Source organism: Caenorhabditis briggsae (genome assembly GCF_000004555.2).
Source record: "Caenorhabditis briggsae complete genome, chrX, whole genome shotgun sequence".
Lineage (NCBI taxonomy): Eukaryota > Metazoa > Nematoda > Chromadorea > Rhabditida > Rhabditidae > Caenorhabditis > Caenorhabditis briggsae.
In genome coordinates this window covers 20,793,883-20,809,413 of record NC_013491.2, presented here as the reverse complement: position 1 = coordinate 20,809,413, position 15,531 = coordinate 20,793,883, and the positions used below count along the sequence as shown (strand labels likewise).

Here is a 15,531-nt window from a genome sequence, read left to right as displayed (position 1 = left end):
TTAAGATATCTACATCTGTTAATGGTCTCAATTTTTTCCTGAACTCTGAGAGCATTTACATTGAGCAGTTATTGTGTCTTGTGAACTCTGCCCATTTTGTAGTTTGTGCTCTTGGAAACAGTGATAACGAGGCATGTCTAGGCACCGCAAAAAAATTTTCATAATAGACTTTTCACAGTTTTTATTGTTGGATTGTCTTCTCCCATCTTATAGAAGTCTGTTCCCAAAATTTCAGCGAAAAATCTTTATTCAATCCCGAGTTACAGACCCTTTTGTACCAGACCTCCATGTACTGACTTTCTCCCCTTTTTTTTGCGGTGCCTAGGCATGTCTTATATTGAATATGGTGTGCATACTGATAAGGGCGTGTGGCTCAGGTGGTAAGAGAATTTGCCATGACCCTGTTCCATTCGAGTTCGGTTCTCGTTTTTGACCACTTCTTGTGTTCGAGGCAGTCCGCTGCCCTGCTTCACACTTCCGTGAAAGCGGGTGGATCCCTCCAAAGGCAGTTCACTGCCCAGCTCCACATTTCCGTGGTAGCGGGTGAATCCCTTTAACACCAATAAGGCAGTTCATTGCTCAGCTCCACATTTCCGTGGTAGCAGGTGAACCCCTTTACGTCACTAACTATGAACCGAACAAGATTTGGACACGCCCCCTAATTTCTCTTGTTTAAAAATCTTCTTCAAAAAACTTCTCTAAAAATAAAAAAAGCCGGCTCAAAAAAAATGCAACTTCTCAGGAACTCTTCCTCTACTCATTGAATGTAAGTTAAGCTGCTCGCGTGCAGACGCCATGTTTGGGGTTCATGGCTAAGGTGTTGTCAAATTCACTCTCTAGTGAAGCGGCTGGCAACACTGAACGTCCCCCAGTTCTGAATAATCGCACAAAGTTAAGATTGTAGGCATGCATACAGTCGCCATGTTTGGGGTTCATGGCTAAGTACCAAGATACTGAACGTCCCCCAGGTGCTAGATATCCACTCAAAGTTAAGCTGCATAAGTGTAGATGCCATGTTTGGGGTTCATGGCTAAGTATCAAGATACTGAACGTCCCCATGTTCTGGATAATCGCCCAAAGTTAAGACAAACTGGGTAAGTGATAAACTCGTGGTAGAGATCCTTAAGGTGCTTAATGTAAGAATGAATCCGTAGTGGAGAGACTTGGGGTATACTGGCGGATAATTCCGTAGTGGAGAGGTGGTATGAGCTGACGGAGAGCCGACGATAATCTGACAGAGCGCTAAAGGAGCGCTGACCATCTGATGGAGGGCCCGAGGAATTTTCGGGAAAATAGGGGGTCATTTTAAAAGGTCGTTTTTGATTGATTAATTGGGTTATCCTTGGAGATTGATATCAAATTTTGACAAAAGTGGTAATAATTAGAGGCGGGCCCAAAAGTGCGCCAGAAAGGACAATTATATACTACTACAGTGGCGGATTCAAGGACGGGACCTCGTAAATCGACACGAACGGCGCCCGCGAAATTTTCAGGTGCCAGTTTTTTAACATTCGACAATATTGGTCTTTTTGCTTTTTTAGTATAAAAATTTCACTAAAAAGTTATGCCCCTCCATAGAAGATCTGTTCTCAGAGGACCCACAAAAAATAAAAGTGCCCCTCTAATTGATGTGCTCCCCTGAGGACCCCACGAAAAAATAGAAGGGCCGGCCCTTCTAATACAGGTTTCACGGTAGTTTAAAATCAAAGTTTTTTTTATATACTAATTTACTGTTCGCTAAAAATTATGGGCTTACCATGGAATGACTCCCAAGTGTTACACTCGAAAAAAATGAGACCTATATGGTTGGATGGAGCGTAAAAAGTTATCATTGTTAGAATTCAAACGGAATAGACGTGTGGAAGTGGTTTCGTCAGAGAAAGAACTATTAGGAAGATTGTGAAAAGCCGTATTTTGTAAAAACCAGGAAAGTTTCCAGAATTTTTTTGAGTGCGAGTGTGCGCTTTGACAGGACGGTGTACTGTAATTGGTGTTCACACAGTGCTACGTAGCTCTTCACACAGTGCTACGTAGCTCGGCTACGTAGCTAGTTCAATTTATTGACAGTCTTGTACAACCAAAATTTTGGAGAAATCATTTTTTATGTACTCCTCTGTAAGTAAGAAAAACATTTCGTCATTTCTTCCTGAGATTTTTTTTGCAGGAGATTGATTGTCTCTCAAGTGTCAACCTTAGTATGATTTCATCTAAAAATGTTGAAATTGAAATTGACACCTAAAATGTTTATTGAGGCATTAATATGTACATAAACTGAAAAATCATATTCCAAAATTTGTATTAGGAATTATTATTTTAGTTAGTGAGGAAGATGATGAATTAAATGGAATGAAAATATAGTAATATAGGCAAAAAAATATGAAATTTTCAATATACAACTTATTCTCAAAATACCATGATTTTCTCGAAATGCCCTTAAATTCCTACAGAGCTGGGTTTTTTAATTCATGTTTTTTCCGTAAGATATGTAATTTTTGATGTCAAAATGATAGCGAATCCTCAAAAAATCCGTTCTTTCGATCTGCTGCTTTTTTTTCTTATACCACATTGAACAAAAAATCACATGGAATGGAAAACTTTTCCTCCCAACCCTCACTGGTTTGTCAATTAAAATATTTTTTGCCTCATATTTCTCACCTTTTTCATCAGATTGACATCTCAACAGCAATATCTGTCATTTCTTCCCTTTTATCTTTCCCTTTTCTTCCGATTGAGCTTTTTCCACGACAAATTGTTTGATTCACATGATGATTGGCTGATTGACATCACAAAACTTTGTGAGCAGTATAAAAGACAAAATGGTAGATCAAAACGGGCATTGTTTTATTGTTTCTGTTTTTTTCACATTGTTTAGACCTGCGACACGCTATTCAATAAATTTTTCTTAATAAAAGAAAAGCTGCATTTCAGAGATGTCTTTCATCTGGAAAATAATCTTTGCTGTTGCTGTGGTTCTAACAGTTCACTGCATGGATGAACGTCATGATCCTGTGATGAGGCAAGCCATCCGACCAGTTCAGAGAGCTTCTGATTCTTTTCCCAAGAAAGATGAATATCAAATGGTAATTTTGAACTATCTATGATTGTGTTTAATATTATATTTCAGAAAGTTATGATGGTTATGGGAACTATCTACTGCAACGGAGAGAGAGCTGCCGGAGTCCAACCATTTTTCCAAGATCCGTATTCTCCAGACCACCCGGCGGTCTACACCCGTACCGATAAAATAGGATTCTACAGATTGGAGACTACAAACAAGTTCGACAGGGAGAGCGAAGTATGGTTCACTATTCGTCACCAGTGCCCAATGCCAAACGTTACACCAGCAGCCCACTGCAACACCCCGTTTTATTGGACTGAGATCCCAATTGATTATCCAGACAAAAATTCCCACGTTACTGTGAGTCTTTTTTTTAATGCGGGTCGTTAATGCTTTCGAGAAACTCTGATATGATATCAGCTATCAGACCAGCTAAAAGTTTTTTTTTTAATTTTTAGAGTTAGAGATACAGTACCGGCCAATAAAATATACAAAAGCATAACTTTCAGTTGATTTTTGGCCATTATTACCATTTTCAGAATTCTGAAGCTCAGCTCTCAAGTTTCAGATCATTAAAAAAAACATTTCAGAGGGTGCAAAATAGGTCTAGCCTGGAAACTTTGTATTCACAGAATTTTTCGATGATTCCTATGTTTCAGCTATTTGTCGATTCCTAACAGGCATTTGTTTTTTTTACGTGTTGAGTACAAAAACGCGCAAAACGTCGTATCTTGCAGAAATCTGCAATTTGCTGAAAAACTAGGGATTTGCGAAAAATTCTGTGAATGCAAAGTTTTTCATCAAGGTCTGTTTTACTATCTTCAAAGTTTTCAAAATGTTCCGATATTTGACAGCCGAACTCTAGACTCCTCAAAATGGTCAAAATAGACTGGTAATACGTTTTTGTATATCTTATCGACCGGCACCACTTTTTGTAATATGTTTCTCATGACTTTGAATTTTCCTATTAATCTGATTTTTTTGCAGTTCAACTTCGACTTGGCTGACAAAGGAAACTATACGAGAGCTTACTGCCTCTACTGATTGTCTTCTAATCTTTCTCAAACGTTTCTTTTTTGCTTAGAATGAATTTTTTCTGTTCTTTTTTATTTGAAAAATAAAATAATTATTCGAGGCAGATGGTGCAAGGAAAAAATCCATTTTGGCATTAGATAGCGATATGTTTTAGAAAATAAAAATCATAGTCTGGAAAGTTTAAAAAAACTTACAAAAATTTACAAAAATTCATCATTTAGCAGAAACAAGACAACAAGAAAAAAGAAACACGGTTAAGCTTTAGATATGAAAACCTAGGTTTCAGAAAAAATGAACAAAGAAAAAGAAAATTTCGATGAGTACTACCGGCATTTTAATGGTTCATGAAAAAACAGAGCAATGTGGGACACGAGCACTATGGAAAATCACTTGGTGGTTTACAATGAATATGAGAGGCTTCTGGACTTTTACAAGAACAATTTGAAAAGACATCTCGAGAATAAAAAGTGCACTTTGGTGGAAAAGATGCAAGGAGTTCCCGAAAATTTGGATTTTTTGAAATTTGAGAAACTAGATTGACAGAATCAGAGGGGAAGGTTTAGTAAATGGAATACAATATCTCATGTACAATTAATGAATAATAACATATGAATTACTGTCTTTTCATAATCTCCGCAAAGAGAACATATTCCGGCTCGCCGGAGGTCATCTCGCAGTCCGGCTTACAGATACATCTCACCATTTTTCCGGTTGGCACTACACGATCTCCCGCCTTTGGTGGCGGCGGGAGAACGTATGTGTGCCCATCGGCAAAACTCTGAAAAATCACTTATTGCTTTTTTTTGTAATTTCGAGAACAGTGAGTTACCGTGTAGACCAAGTTTTCCGTTTGTTGTCTGACGGAACGTTCGTACTCCAATTGCTTGTTTTCGTTTTTTGTCTGCTCGAGAATTTTTTTGAATATGTTGCTTTGCATTTTTTGCAACTTGACGTAGGCCTTGAGAACATCTACCTGGTACTGGAAATAAGGATATCATCGTGACAACTACTGTTGATAGAACATCGCGTGTTTTTGACTTTAACTTGAGAATTTTGACTTTAACTTGTTTTTGACTTTAACTTGATGAAAAATATATATTGGAAAACTGTAAACGCCCTTCGATTAAAAGTTGAAAAAAGAAACTCTCGGAAAATTAATAAGGTGTCCTATCATTTTTGGACGCTCGAAGTCGACCCACCACACGGATAAATGCAATAATCTGTACCGGAGTAACTTTTAATTTTGAATCTAATGGCGTTCACAGTTTTTTGTATCGTTTTGCGTTCTCGAGTTATAGTCCGCACTATATAGGATAAAACTAACTTTCAACTCGAAAACTTCGAACATTTTGGCCAATGGCATTTCCATCAACTCCTTGGGAACTTCCGGCATCTTTTCGAGCAAAGCGAACTTGATTTCTTTGAGATGCTTTTCCAAATTTGGTTTGCGAGACTGCACAAACTTCTGCCATTTTTTGTCATCAAACATGTCCTTGCCCTCAGTGCTTTTGTCACACATGACTCGACCAGCTTCATTTTTCGTTTTTTTAACAAACGAATCATATGCTTCGGTAGTTTCAAGTTTGAAGTTAGAGAGAAGGTGGTAATATTCATCAAACTTCTTCTCAAAAATGTGCTGACCCAGCTCTCGAATCTGAAAAAATGAAAAGAAATTCGGAAAAAAATTAAATCAAAAATCACTTACTCTAGTTTTCAGCTCCTCCTTATAATCGTCAGAAACACCCGACGAGTTGATTTTAACGACGATTTTCTCCGTACTGATATTTAGGCAGTGAGATAAAATTTCTTCGCGCAACTTCTTGATCTCATCGTCTTTCTTGCTTGCGTTGCATCCATCTGCTATGGCGAGGTCACTGATGAGTTGCCCGACGATAATTTGTTCACTCTGTTCCAATATGTTTTTTTCAGTTTCCATTGACGATGAATTAGATGAAGTATTCATTTCGATAGAAGTGATAACCCTGAAAAGAAGTGAAACTTTTTTAAAAGTTCATGACTTCTGAGATTAATCTATACGAGACAAAATTGGGCAACATAATTGACAACTAGCTAAATGGAACAACACATACTGTGAAACATATACTTCTATTGTTCCAAGGTAGCTTTGGAAGGCCCCTCCGTTTGAGTGGACTATTTTTTTTCAAACATTTTCATCGAAAAGTTCGGTTTACCGTAAAACCTGTACTAGAAGGCCCTGTTCAATAGAAGGACCCTCCAATAAAAGGGCCCTACGAGAAGGAGTAGGGAAAGTAGAAGGGCCGTGTGTAAGGAATGACAACCTCCAAAATATGTCTTGAAATTGAAACATTTCCGTACTTTTTCAGTGAAAAATATTTCGGCAATTCGAAACATTACTATAACTTTGCCGAAACACTATTTTATCGTAAAAAAAACCGCTTCCTTTAGTGAAATTGAAATTTTTCATGAATTTTGAAAGAAAATTCGTCAAATTTTTCGATGAAAATTGCGAGAAAAAGGACCGGAAAAATAGAAGGGTCCGCTCTAATTGAAGGGATCCTCTAATAGAAGGGCCTCCGGAGGTACCTTGGAAAAATTGAAGGACCGTCCCTTCTAATGCAGATTTTAATTTAATCCTTCTATTTTTCTAGGTTTTTTTTTCTGAGAGACCCTTCTAATTCAGGTTTGACGGTAAATAAAAGAAATAAGGATGTAAGAATTGCTCCTCATAGCAAATACTTTTCAAAAATATAAGGAGTCATCAGACACAATAGAAAATTAGAAAATCGAAAGCCAGAATAGTACGAGAGAGGACAAGAAAAAACAAGGAGACGCGAGAGAAAGACAGAAAGTTTTAGCATACTCGTATGACTTTGAGAAGGAGTTGGGCTAATGGAATAGCTGTTGAGAGTAGCAAAATGTTTTGATTACGAAATTTATGAATTTCGGACTTGTGATTTGTCCTTTTGAATTCAAAACAACATAAGAACAAAATAGCAGCTTTTAGTTTGAACAAATAAGTAAGTCGACAAATTCTGAAAAGACAAAAATGAAGAAAACCAAAAAGAAAGAATTAGAGCAATTATGATTTCAGAAAAACGATTGAACTTTCGCATACAAATTAGTGCAGAAAATAAAAGGCTGGAAAAGGTAAAATGAGAAAGGAAACTTCAAAATGAAGTTATTAGCTCCGAGTTGCCTGGTGAGAACTTTTTTCACCTCTTTTAATCAAAAAGTTAGAACACAATCTTGTCAGAAAAAAACGAGACACACAGCTCTCTTTCGTGGGTATTACACTATTCACGCTCTCCCACAGAACAATTCCGAACTGCAAATTAATTTTTGATCTACAGAAAAAAGTTTGGCGCGATCACAATTGCAGGTCTAAAACCATAATTTCAGGATTTTTTATCTGATTTTGTGGAGTTCCAAGATGATTCAAATAATTCTTAAAAATTAATTAGTGGTTATAGATTCGTATGGTCCTTTTCCGGAAGAAAAAATGTCAAAAATGGTCATTTTTGAAAGTTTTTTACAGAAAAAATGTATCTCCTCTTTCAGTTTTTGACATTTCTAGGAGTTCTATAGCTCAAAAAAACCGCAATTATTTTCTCTACATTTTTTATAAATGAATTTTTAATTTGTCTGAAAAAAACTTTTTTATAATTCAAAAACCTCATGAAATTGCACAAAATCGCATTTCTGCGTTGTTTTTTGATTATAAAAAAGTTTTATCAGACGAACTAAAAATTCGTCCATAGAAAGCGTAGAGAAAATAATTGCGGTTTTTTTGAACTATAGAACTCCTAGAAATGTCAAAAACTGAAAGAGGAGATAGATTTTTTCTGTAAAAAACTTTCAAAAATGACCATTTTTGACATTTTTCTTCCGGAAAAGGACCATAGATGAATCTAGAACTACTAATTATTTTTTTAAAAATCATTTGAATCATCTTAGAACTCCACAAAATCAGATAAAAAACTCTGAAATTTTGGTTTTAGACCTGCAATTGTGATCGCGTCAAACTTTTTTTCTGTAGATCAAAAATTAATTTGCAGATTGGAATTGTTCTGTGGGAGAGCGTGCCATTGTAAAAACTTTGAGAAGACGTTAGGGAAGAAGGAAACATGTGAAACACTCTTTGATTAACTCTGTCGATTTTGTGAGACGCATTTTTTGATTTATGACGAGCACAGGAACCCGACTAATTTAGAAAAAGAAGAAAATGAAAGACACAATCTCTGGGAAACTCGAAAGAACCATGGCAATGGAAAACTTCAAAATCGCCGTAGATTAAATTTTTTTTAAATTTTTTTTCCTAAAAGTAAAATTTTCTCTACTTCAAAATTACTGTAGAAAGTTGGTTCCAACACAAAAAATTGTCCTAATAGTACCAAAGACTAAAATCTGAAATATTTGAGCCGATATCATTATTTTGAAAAAAAAACAATTTTTCGGGGTTACGGTATTATTTCGCGCCCAGGAGGGGGCGTGTCTTATGGGTACTATGGTCAAACGTCTTAAAGTAGCCCCTAAACACACCAGATACTGTATCAAAGTTCTACGACCATTTTGAATCTTCCATTGCCATCACCTGTTGACCCGATCTCAATTCTCTCAGAGAATGTCTTAAGCGTGTTAAGCGTGTTGATGGATTTCCGTTTTTTTAAAATAGTAACATGATGTTTGCTATTGTAGAGCCCCCCCCCCCCCCCAAATCATAAGGTTGAGTACATGAGCCGGGTTGGACCATAATGCAATTTTTGCACGATATTTCTAATTTTTGTTCTTTCTTCCGGATTCTCAAGTTTTTCATTCTTCTCTTCTCTGATTCTGATGAAAAAAAATTAGCACATTGTTTGGAAACAATGAACCCAGTTGTTTATTTTTTGAGATTTTTGAAGAAATTCGGATTATTCATTTTTTGGAAAAATTGAAATCCTGGAATATTCCAAAATTGCCGGAAGATAGGGTTCGGGAATTTGGAATGTTTTAAATCGGCATTCATAATATTTCATTTTCAATAACTTCTTTTCGAATTTTCAGTTATTGTTTTCAACCGGAATTGAATAAAGCTTCGACAATAACCTTAACTTTCCCTTCCCCTGAAATTGTTGCATTTAGTTTTCAGACATGTAAAATTTCTCCAGTTTTTTTCATGTTCCATAAATTTTTCTTCTCATTCTTACATTTTTCAATACGAAAAATTGTAGTTTTCCTTCATTTCAAAAATAGAAGTCATGCGGATCTGCATTGATGCGATAAGCGAAAGAATCGTGGACTGGAGGGTGATAAATTTGAACGCATGACATACCATCATTCTATAATATCAGTTCTAGCTTAAAAATGAGAGCTCGGAAGTAAGAGAGGAGGCTTCGAGGGTAGATTAATGGAATGAATCGAAGGCCAGATTCGTGAAAATTTGATCTTATTGACCGTTGGTCTGGAGTAGGTCCTTTTTCTGACAAAAATGATTAAAATGTCATTTTCAGAAAAACAACCTTTCGGAATGTTGTTTGAATCGGAAATTCATGATTCCGAAATTCTGAATTCTGATTTTTTTATTGGATCTGGATTATTTTGGAATTCCGGAATTCCAAAGTTTCCCATTTTTTCAATTCGGACTAATCTTAAATTTATATTTTCTGGAATTCTTAATAATCTTGATTTCCGAATAATTGTTTTTCAAAAATTATCAATATTCCAAAATTTTGAAAGTTCGATTTTTCAAAATTTCGAATATTCTTGAATTTCGGAACTCAACTTTTCGAAACTTCGGAATATTTCAAAATTACGATTTTCAAAAAATTCGGAATCATTTAAAATTTTGATATGCCAAAATTCAAAAATTCCTACTTTTAAAAGTTCGGAATGATTCGAAATTCTGAAAATCCGATATTTGTGAATTCGGAATGTTCTCAAACTCCAAAATTCCTTTTTCGAAAATTCCGAAATTTCCCAAACGTTTGGAAATCGGAATTTCAGAATTCGGATTATTCCAAAACGCCGAAATACCGTTTTCTAAAGATTTGGAATATTCCGAACTATTTCCAATTTTCGAAAATTGAAAATACACAATTTTGGAATATTTCTAATTTTCAAAATTTAGAGCTGTGAAATTCCATATTTTGAAAGTTTAGAATCGAAAATGCATTTTTTATGTTTTCATTCTTACTGTAGGTACCGTATAACCATATTCGTCATGCTCATACTGGACTATGAACTTATAAATAAGAAGAATATCCTTCTGAAGACACACATTTCCATTCCAGTCGACTTATCTCCAATGTTATATTCAATATCAGAAAACTAATCTTCCATCTTTTTTATGTGTATGTTCATTCTTGCATACTAATTCAAAAGGGCGGAGTCGAATAAAAGAGAGCAGTTCTTCGTTCTGCTTACCAGCTGTTATCTTATCAGTTTCTCATTTATCAACTTATTCAAATAATAATATGAGTGATTCTTCTGAGGAAGAAGTTATTCGCGATCAAGTCCTTGTGGCCACTCTTTTTATCGTTTGCTCCGGAAAGGCTTGTGGAAATGTAAGTGTTACGAAATTTGAACTCACAAATTTATATTTAAATGTTTCCAAATTAATTATCGTAATCAATGATGAAGAATTCTTCTCCCCCAAAATTGTTTTTTCAGCCAGCATACTCCAAATGCGATGAGTTTCTGGGCAGGCATACAATCCCTTTGAATATCACATTCATTCTTTTCTCAAGTGGAATTCTGTTTCATTCCGTCACATCAACTGCCAAAGTGAGTTGAAATTAAAATTTTTAAAACTTTGGAATTTTGGAGTATTCTAATTTTTGTAGAATTTCGAAATTTCGAATTTTTTAGAATAATCCAAATTTTCGGACTTTCGGAATACATTGATTTCAAAAACTTCTGAATTTCGAAATCTCCAAATACTCCAATTATTGAAATATTCAGAAGTTTGATATTTCAAAATTTTAGAATCTTTGAAAATTCCTTCATTCTGATTTTGAAGTTTTCGGAATTTAATTTGAAAATTTCGGAATATTTAAATTTCTGAAAATCTGGAATGTTGGTACATTTGGTATACTTAGAATTTGAAGTTTCGGAAACTTTTCGAAAACCGAAATACTCCGATTATGAATTTTTAGGAATCTCGGAAAAAGTTTTATAATTTCGAAGCTTCGGATTATTCCAAATTTGAAATTTTTTGGATATTTGGGAATTCCGGGTTGTTGCGATTTCTAGAGGTGAAATTTTTAAACTTCGGAATATTTTGATTTTGTAAAATTAAAAATTTCGAATCTTCAGGAAATTATGATTTAAATAAACTTAGAATTTTGGCGTTTCCGAATACTCCGATTTTTAAAGTTTTGAAAATTTCTAACATTTGATATTTCGAAATTTCGTGATCTCACTGTAACTCTAGCGGAAACTGTGGCTAAACGTGCCGGTTGTGTTCAACGATAAGAGGGCATACTGTAGCAAAAAAAAACAGAGGGCATACTAAAAAAAACAAAGGATACTGTGGGAAGTAAAGCAGAGGGTATACTGTTAAAATACAGACGGTACACTGTTAAAAAAGACAGATAGGTATACTGTAGAAACAAAGAAAGTATAATGTGGAAAAAATATCAGCATGTTGCTTTTTTGAAAAATAGCTTTTCAGGATTGCCATCAGTCCTGCAACTTTGCTACTTGGTTCACAAACTCGAAATCAACTCCCGTTTCACCAATGAAAATGAAAGAACTTTTTCATGATCGAATCGCCATTGTAAGCCTCAATAGCTGGACAGAATTGTTCGTGGCAACTTGCTGCATTTTCAGGTTGCAAAACATCCAGATTGTTGCTTCGAGTTTGTCGGACTGCATGTAGATAATGGGACAGTGGACAAACTCTGTCATAGCTACAGCGTGGAACAAATCGAAACCGTAATTGAGCAAAAAATGGGAAAAACGCCAAGAAGAAAATTCAAGCAAGTTTTAGAGCTATTTAGAAAAACGCTTTTTGCAAACACAACGTGATTTGTAACATAGCTTTTTGTTTCGCCGTAGCTCCAATTTCTTAGTTTTTCGCTTCAATAGTTTCACATAATTTTCTGTGTTTTCGTTTTTTTTAAACAATACTCTGTATTAGAACTTTTTCGAGTGAATGGTTTCCTGTTACTTATAACTCAGACTTCGCAAATAAAAAGAAAATGTATACGTGCACTTTGACATCAATTATCTTGATTTCTGTGAGAGATATCAAAAATCTATAAACTACAAAAATGTTTGTGATATTATGTCAAACATTTTGACAGTTGACAGATTCGTTATATCTCTCACAGAACAGTCCGTTGTCCGCTGTCCGCTGTCCGTTGTCCGTGAAAAAAATATTCTGTCCGTTGTCCGTGTCCGTTGTCCGTATAAAAAATTTTCCTATCCGTGCAACTCTGTCTTGAAGTGATGGATAGAATTCCATCGTATTTTATGTAGTTGTTTTTGATTCACAGATTATGAAATTTGAGAGCGACTCAAAAAAGGGAACACATAGTTTAAAAGTTCCAAAAATTGAAATAATGAGGAATGTTTTTTCTCTCAAATTATCAGAATTTTTGATGAATTTTTTAAAGGTGGGGGGACAGGAGATTTTTCGTAGTTTTTTTGTAGCTAGAGTATGCATTCTACCGTCACGGTGTACAACGCTTAATGTCACTCTGCGTACAGCTGTCGTCCTCGCCTTTATGTATGCAATCGGGGTGCGCTTTCTCTTTGCCCGCGTGGCTCAGTCGGTAGCAGCGCCGCACCCTCAATCATCGCCCTCACAAGTTCACCTCCTCGAGGGGCATCTTTGAACGGAATTTCGAGAACATTATTTTTTTCATGTCCCCCCACCTTTAAAATGTTTTTTCTTTTAATTGTACTTTTTACTTTGAATGTTCATATGAAATTGTTGTGTTTTTCTTTTTGATAATAATAAAAAAATTAAACAAGAATATACCGTATTTCATCGAATAGAAGTTGATCCAAGCCGTCCACTTCAAACATATTTATCTCGATATTTCGAAAAAAAATAACTTTGAAGCACACCAACGAATTAACATTTTCTTTAATGTTTTCCGCCGGTCTAAAATGGATATTTTCGTAAAATGTTTTGTCATCTACATTTGCCTCATTCTTGAGTATGGTACAATTGTTTTCTCCCCCGTTCTCAAGGAGCAAATCAAGCTTCTTGAAGACGTCCAAAAGTCATTCCTGTTACGATGTTACAAGAAGTTCACCTATCCCTATATATCCTACTTTGATTGTCTCCGTGATCACAATTTAGAATCCTTAGAGTACCGTTGAATTCTATCCGATCTAGTTTTTATGTATAAAACTATAATTTCCCGGGAAATTGCAATTGCCCATAATCTATTCATAGTCCCGTTTCATCATAATCATCTAAGACACCACCCATATTACATTCGCTGTACATTAAAAAATGCTTCAATACTTTCTGCTCAATTTCTTACTCTCCGTATTATATCCTGCTGGAACTCGCTTCCAAAAACCGTGTTCCCACCCTTGATTTCATCCATCTCTTTTAAAACTAATTTAAGTCATGTTAATTTATCTTCTTTCCTGTTCCTAGACGAACATAATTTCTAACTCATTTGTTTAATTTGTAACACATTGATTTTATAAGTGACTGATAGTCCTGAATCAAATAAATTATTATTGAAAAAAATTGATAATTTCTGATTCTCGAAGTTTGAAAATCGGCAACTCAAAAACTCTGGCCAAAAATATGTTTCGAGCACTGAATAGGTGCCTGGAAATTTGATCAAAAAAGCAAAAGATATTTTCAAAAGAAGGCATCGAACCCCAGACCTTCAGCTTATAGCACGCGCCCACAACCACTCCGCCATATATAATAATATAATAATTTATTGATTAGAAGAAAATATGGCACAAAAGTTATAACGGGAGTTCTAGATAAAATCCCTAACGAGATGAACCTAGAGAATGGGGAAGAAAATGGTATACATGTAAGGTTGGCAAGATATTTAAAAAAAAGGGAAAAGGTGAGCAGAAAACTAAAACCGGGTGATGGAAGATTGGATTAAAGTAGAAAATTGACCGGGAGTTAAAAATTGGGGAGTATTCCTTACAATTGCATTCCAAATAGGGGCGGTGGTGAAAAAGAAGTCATCGGAACATTTATCTGAAAGAATAAGGGTCATAGGTCTCCTAGGACAGCCGGAAGTTCTTAAGAAAGAGGATAATTCTGGCATATAAGAGGCGTCACTAATCATTTTGTAAAGAAACATCATTTTGTAATGAAGCATAAGAGGTCAAGTTGGGAGAGACGATCTTGATAAGAAGAGTATGAGATATTGCATTTCTGGAAGACTTTACCGGTGAAGAAACGGAGTGGGGATTCGAGTTTTTGAGAGAGTTTGGAATTGGGGGGAGGAGAATAAATTACTGAATAGTACTCAAGAGAGGGGAGTACGTAGGTTCTGAATAAGTGAAGGTAGAATGAGGGATTGGAGGATTTGAAAGATTTCAAAAGTTGTTTGGATCGGAGAAGTGAAACAGCAACCGATTTGTTTATGTGTTGGGTGAACTTAAGTTTGGAGTCGGTAATAAGTCCTAGATCACGAATATTGTCTGAAGAATTAATAGCTGAGGAGGAGATGAAGAGGGGAGCGTGCTTGTTTCCTAAACCAAGGCGTAGAAGAGAAATCTTTGTATGAGCTAGAGGAAGCTTATTGTTAGTGACCCAGGTATCTACAGTGTAGATTCCAGTTTGTAGAAGGAAGGGATCTTGGGAATAGAGTTTTATGTCGTCAGCAAAAGCAGAGAAGTGGAGACCAGTGGGGATAATTTCAAGAAGATCATTAATGAAAATGAGTAAAAGGAGAGGTCCAACCACTGATCCTTGCGGAACACCAGTGGGAACCGGGTAGGAAGATGAATCAATGTAGTTATCGACTTTGACAGAAAAAGTGCGGTTAGACAGATAGTCCCCAAGCCAACTGACTAGGATAGGCGGGATTCCAAAAGCGTTAAGTTTCCGTAGTAGGAGGTCATGGGGCACCATATCGAACGCCTTTTTGAAGTCGAAGAAGACAACATCGAGAGTTTTGTGTTCTTTGAGTATAGACTTATATTGAGAGGTCGAGTAAATTAGAGCATTGGTGCAGGAGCGACGGGAGAGGAAACCAAATTGGAAAGGGGAGAATTGGTGTCCAAGATCTAAACGGATTCGCGTGCATATGATGCGTTCAAAGATTCTAGCGAAGGGGTCAGTGATTGAGATTGGTCTTTAGTTATCAGGAGAGCATGGATTACCCTTTTTGTGTACCGGGATAACGTAAGAATGTTTCCAAGATAGGGGATCTGATGAGGTTTCTAGAGAGCGGGTGAAAATTAAGGAAAGAGGTAGTGCGAGAGAAGTGGCACACCTTTTGATGAGAAAGTAGTTGGCCGGGGGGGGGGGGGGG

The 15,531-nt window shown here is 35.9% G+C and overlaps 3 protein-coding genes across 3 annotated transcripts; 2 read left to right on the top strand and 1 right to left on the bottom strand.

Moving 5' to 3' along the window:
- Positions 1 to 2,930: 2,930 nt before the first annotated feature.
- On the top strand, positions 2,931 to 4,102 carry CBG10269 (the record flags this gene model as incomplete). The annotated part of the gene is made up of 3 exons (XM_002631943.1): positions 2,931 to 3,080; positions 3,125 to 3,418; positions 4,046 to 4,102. The coding sequence occupies 3 exons, from the start codon at positions 2,931 to 2,933 to the stop codon at positions 4,100 to 4,102; spliced, it is 501 nt and encodes a 166-aa protein (XP_002631989.1).
- A 604-nt stretch (positions 4,103 to 4,706) lies between these two features.
- CBG10268 lies at positions 4,707 to 6,056 on the bottom strand (the record flags this gene model as incomplete). Its single annotated transcript, XM_045240743.1, has 4 exons — positions 4,707 to 4,871; positions 4,923 to 5,072; positions 5,418 to 5,747; positions 5,799 to 6,056. 4 exons carry the CDS (start codon positions 6,054 to 6,056, stop codon positions 4,707 to 4,709), a joined length of 903 nt encoding a protein of 300 aa, XP_045094231.1.
- A 4,471-nt stretch (positions 6,057 to 10,527) lies between these two features.
- On the top strand, positions 10,528 to 12,082 carry CBG25735 (the record flags this gene model as incomplete). Its single annotated transcript, XM_045240742.1, has 4 exons — positions 10,528 to 10,617; positions 10,724 to 10,837; positions 11,727 to 11,831; positions 11,885 to 12,082. 4 exons carry the CDS (start codon positions 10,528 to 10,530, stop codon positions 12,080 to 12,082), a joined length of 507 nt encoding a protein of 168 aa, XP_045098999.1.
- Positions 12,083 to 15,531: the final 3,449 nt, after the last annotated feature.